The 5228-nt window shown below is 32.0% G+C and overlaps 1 protein-coding gene across 1 annotated transcript; it reads right to left on the bottom strand.

Annotated features, from left to right (window-relative positions):
* Nucleotides 1-285: 285 nt before the first annotated feature.
* On the bottom strand, nt 286-5002 carry LOC101490939 (linoleate 13S-lipoxygenase 2-1, chloroplastic-like). Its single transcript, XM_027334477.2, has 9 exons — nt 4676-5002; nt 4192-4460; nt 3716-3956; nt 2820-3143; nt 2654-2739; nt 2440-2550; nt 2059-2360; nt 1530-1796; nt 286-1285 (listed from the first exon to the last, which is right to left on the bottom strand). Exons 1-9 carry the CDS (start codon nt 4893-4895, stop codon nt 526-528), a joined length of 2580 nt encoding a protein of 859 aa, XP_027190278.1. The 5' UTR covers nt 4896-5002; the 3' UTR covers nt 286-525.
* Nucleotides 5003-5228: the final 226 nt, after the last annotated feature.

Genomic DNA, 5228 nt, shown 5'->3' with positions numbered 1-5228 from the left:
TAATATACAAATAAATAAACCGATATAAATATAAAATACTATACTACCTATTAACATAATATACCATAATATATCTAATAATTTTACCATCAGAAAAATTTATATACTATTTTCATGAAGTTAGTTGGAAGTAAGCCATCTTTAAGATTGAAAATAAATTGTGTTTATTACTTATCAAATCAAATAATCAACAAATTAATTTGGATTAATTTATTTATAGTATAGTACAAATGTGGCACTAAGAAAATGTAGGATACGAAGACACTTTGATATTAAGGATCAAACCACACACATAACATTTGATATAAATATAGATTAGACATCAGACTTCATTTGGTATACATTACTAATGTAACTTTTTTACACATTCATACGATTACATTTAACTATATAACTAATTGTAAAAATATTTTATAAACTGAATAATGAGATGTGATTAATGCATGTAATTTTCTTTTTATATATAAAATATGAATTAAAAATCCTATAATAAGTTATTCATATTAAGGCTTAATGAACCAAACTTTAAATGGATATGCTGTATGGGACTCCTTTTCCAGTAACTCCAGGCCCTGAAAATGGTTTTAATGACTCATAAGGCATTATCCCAGCTCCATGTCTATTCTTCAAATTAATATTTTCATTCCTTGAGTCTATAATACCTTCAATCTCCTTCAATCTCATTTGAAACCTTTCAAAAGCTGTCTTTATAGTTGGATTCTCAGTCCAAGATGGCTCCACCTTTTGACCAATGTACTCTTCATCTGGTGAATGTTCTGATAATAAGCTTAAAATCACTGTAAATAAGGTTGCTTGAATTTGTGATGGAAAACACTCTAAAAGTGTTTGTTCAGGTTTGTTGATAAATTTTTCCCATTCTTCCTTAGAAGGGTCTTCTGTAGGCATTTTGTTTCTAGCAATTGTTGGTCTATTAGGAAAGAAGCCACCATAAGGATATTGTGTAAAGTTCACAGCTGAATGATGAGCAGATGCTACCCAAGCTATAGTTGTAATGATATCAATTAAATCATTTTGTGTTTTAAGATTTGGCCACCATGGTTCTTCAGATTTGTCTCCATGTCCCTTTGTTCGAATTTCGGTCCACCATGCTTGAAGCTCTTCATCAGATTCTATGATACTTTGGCTTGGATAGTAATGATTGACATATTCTGTTACCCATTGTTTAATTGCATCCCATATGAGAAGGCCATCATTGGCAAAAGGATAGTCTTCAATTGCTAGCTTTAGGCCATGTGGTGCATGAGGATCTTCCACAGCCATTCCTCTAAACAAACAACAATTTACATGAGAGTTAATATTCCATGTGATTTTTAAAAATAAGCAAACAAAAACACTTATATTCAGCATCTCAAGCAGTGTTTTCAATGGCAGAATATAGCAGTTGCCTATGGTCGGCGGGCATCCTTTCACAAATTGCCTATGGCAGTTGTCAAAAAATCTGCCACTCAATTTTTCCATGGAGGTGCCATGACTGCCATTTAACTACATTTTGATCTCTATAAAATTACCTATTGATAAGGTCTTTTGGAAGTGACTGCAAATCAAATTGCCAAAGCTTATCATACACCGCAGAGGTTAGTTCCAGTAAGTACTTTTTAGGAGTGAATGATATTTCAAGGATCCCATTTGCATTAATAAGCACTTGACGAGCAATTGAATTGATATCCATGGTATATCTTAGATGTGGATGCAATAATCTATAAATTGGATGCATGGAACTGAGTTGTCTATGTGTTGCAATTATAAAAGGTTCTGCAATACAATGAGTTCTTAGCCTGCAAATGAAGTTAACATATTATTAAGTTAGTATTAGTTAAGCTTGACCGAACATCTCATATACAACCTAATTGGCAATGTATCATCCTTTCTACAAGACAAATGCCTTCTTTAGATAAACATCTTAATTAAGCCTCAGAGTATAAGCTCTTATGATCATATTAATGTTTCTTATAAACTATTTCTATGATAAAAGATAAAATAAAAGTCAAACTATTTTTACAAAACAGACCCAAAAGAGAGTGACATGATGGTACTCACCAATGGCTTATAAGTTCATGATAACCAGAATCATGAGCAAGAACATGAGCTTTTGCAAGCCTCCAAAGCCAGAGATCAGTGGAATGAGAAGCAGGTGTGAAGACTTGTTTCCATTGTGGTTTATCACCAATAACTGGTCTAGTGAGCTCAATGGCTAATGGCTTCAATATACCTTCACTTGTGAGAAAGAATAGTGTTCTTGATCCATATAATGTAGTGCCCTCAATTTCTCTCACTTTGCTTACAAATGGTAAGTATAAATCATGATAGTCTAGCATGAACAATTTCTTTTCTTTAATAGCCTGTAGTATTGAAATTAAATACTTTTTCAGCACTATACATTGTTAATTAATTTAGTAAAATTCATTGATGCTTTAGTACCTCTTCTACTGTGCTATAAGTGGTCAAGTGTGGCTCAATGATTTCTCTAGTAATTGCTGATTCTGGTGAACCATAGATTTGGGCATCTAGTTTACTCATCAAAGGCCATTCCTATAAAAATGAATAAAAAGAAAAAGACACTAAAATTATTGCATATATATAAATATAAATATTGTGAAAGGGGTAAAATGAATATTTGTAGCAATATCCATGCCTTAACCAATTGGATGCTATATGGATTGGCACCTGCCAAAGTCTCTCTGGCAAACTCCAAATCTGAAAACCAAAATAATCTATCCCCTACATTTCCAAACCACATATTCATATCAAATCTAAGTACATATTGAATAACAACTTAATAATTTATATATTAAACTTACTTTTGAATGGTTCTGGGGGATCAAAGCGCAAAACATTTTGGCTATCATTAGCAACTTTAATTAACTTTGGAATGACTTTTTGGATAAATGTTAAGTCATCGGATTTAAAAGGTGGTAAATTAAATCCTTCTTTGTATAGTGCCTCTATGTCTTCAAAGTTTGCAAATCCTAGATTTTGATCGGTGAGAATTGTGTCCAAGGATTGAATAACTGCAGTCAACCCTAAGGATATGGTAGAAGTATTGAATTGTGTTTGCTTTGTTTCAGCAAATTTCTCATCACGAGGAACATAGAAGTCTAAATTCCTAGTTTCATATTGTGGGTCTGCAAAATAAAATTGTTATAAACATATATATCTTGACATATCACGAAGAAAGAAAAAGACATGCAAACAAACATGGTTAAAGGAATTTGCATACTCAATGGATAAAATCTAGAGTACAACAATGTGTTAATTAGTCTATTACAAACATCCATTTTCATACACAATATCATAGGTGTTAAGGTGTTGTTTTGCACTAAAAATATACATAACCTCTCATAACTATTCATGGACTTTATATAACTACCTTTTACATATAAATTTGTGATGTTTTTGTTGCAAAGCTTAGGGTATGGATTCCTTGCAATTGAGAGACTCTACATTCACGCATTCAACACATCCGTAGTTGTTAGATCAAGATCGCACAATCTAAATTCAAAATGCGATATTTTGCTTTTAAAAAAAAGATGTCTCTTTGCAGCCAATGGGGTATCCCAAATGCATTGAATCTATTTCCTTCTTGTCCTTTCATGTATCCTAGCTTTTTCCATTATGAAATAGTATTCAGTTTGTTCAATCAAAATTAAACTATTGACAAAGAAACAAATAATATATGAGCATGAAAATAGATAACCTGCATCAGAATGCTTTCGACCAGTGCGACACCTTCTTGGATATGGATAACTTTTAGTCCCTCCAAGAATAGGCCTTTTAAGATCAAGGTTGGTATCAGGATCTCCAAGATCATTGTACACATCATAGTCATATATTCTGTCTGAGCTTTTTCTTTCTCCTTCTCCATTCCCTCTCAGTAAAACTAGCTCTTCTTTTCTCAGTCTTTGCAACCCTTTTGGTGTTTGAGATGGCAAGTATGACTGTTACATCATTACATGTATATGTATAGCTCAGTTAACCATAGGAATCTATATAAGAGTTCCCTCCAAGGACAAGGATAAGACACTATCACTAAATGTTTCTTTTTGTCCATGACTAAGTACTAACCCAACAATATTTACCTATATATCTTAATGATGAAGAATGTTAAAATATTTCATAAAACCAAAAGTGTTGAAAATGTAAAAAGAGAAAAAAGTATAATAAAAATATAACCTTGTCAGTGAAGAAAACTCTCTTGACAGAACTATCATTGTTGGGTTGAATCCAGGAATTGCATGTAAGGTTGAGAGGGCCATCAGGAAAACCATGAAGGACTATATTCTTTATAAAAAGCTCCTTGTGTTGTTCATTCTCAACTAAAATTGCACCAACCTTCCCAAAATCTGTGGATAACTCAAACTCAGCCTCATAAAGCTCCTCATCCTCTTTTTCCTCTGTATTTTGTGCAGACCCTTTTATGGTCTCTTTCTCGGTCTTTGTTTCTTCATTCATACAAACATTAACTCAATTTTTACACTATGCTCAAATCAAATTACACTTGTGTAATGTACTATTATAAAAAAATAATATTAATTTTATGGTTACTATTATTAAGAACTTTAGTGAAATGCAATTAATTTAAAAGGAATTTTATCACCTTATAGAAGCAAACAATCACTTAGTATGTCATTAATTGTATATATAAACTTGAACTTACCTTGATCAAGCTCATTGCTAACAAGCTCCAATGAAAGTGTTTTTCCAACTAACTTTTCAACCTGTTGGAGCCCGCCATCTATAAGATTCTTTAGAAGTCCATCATCACTATGTTTCAAAGTGACAACAGCTTTCACTTTGATCAAATTATGAGATTTTGTGTCATTGTTGCCACTGCTACTTTCCATCACAGCCTTCACACATTGAAACACACACGCCATGTGAAACTTAGCTGTTTAATTTCTAATCAGTGTTTAAGAGAGTTTAATTGCACTATTAGTACGTGCTTCAGAAACCAACAAATATTATGATTATTATTATTTTTTGACAAAACAACAAATATTCTGATGACTTTATCTTTCGTATATGTGTTGTATTTATAGAAGATGTCAATGAGGTGTTTATAGTCTTTTTAGAGCATTAATATGTTATACTAACCACATGTGTGATTACGATTTTTCTTTGTTTACTCAACAACTAATTCTTGATGAAATCAAATAGGCATAATGTTTCTATTAAAAACATTTGACGTGGCTATCTTTCTTTAAATATTA

This window comes from Cicer arietinum, chromosome 5 (assembly GCF_000331145.2).
Source record: "Cicer arietinum cultivar CDC Frontier isolate Library 1 chromosome 5, Cicar.CDCFrontier_v2.0, whole genome shotgun sequence".
NCBI classification, from domain to species: domain Eukaryota; kingdom Viridiplantae; phylum Streptophyta; class Magnoliopsida; order Fabales; family Fabaceae; genus Cicer; species Cicer arietinum.
Note: the sequence above shows the minus strand (reverse complement) of the source record. Positions and strands in the feature narration are given on the sequence as shown.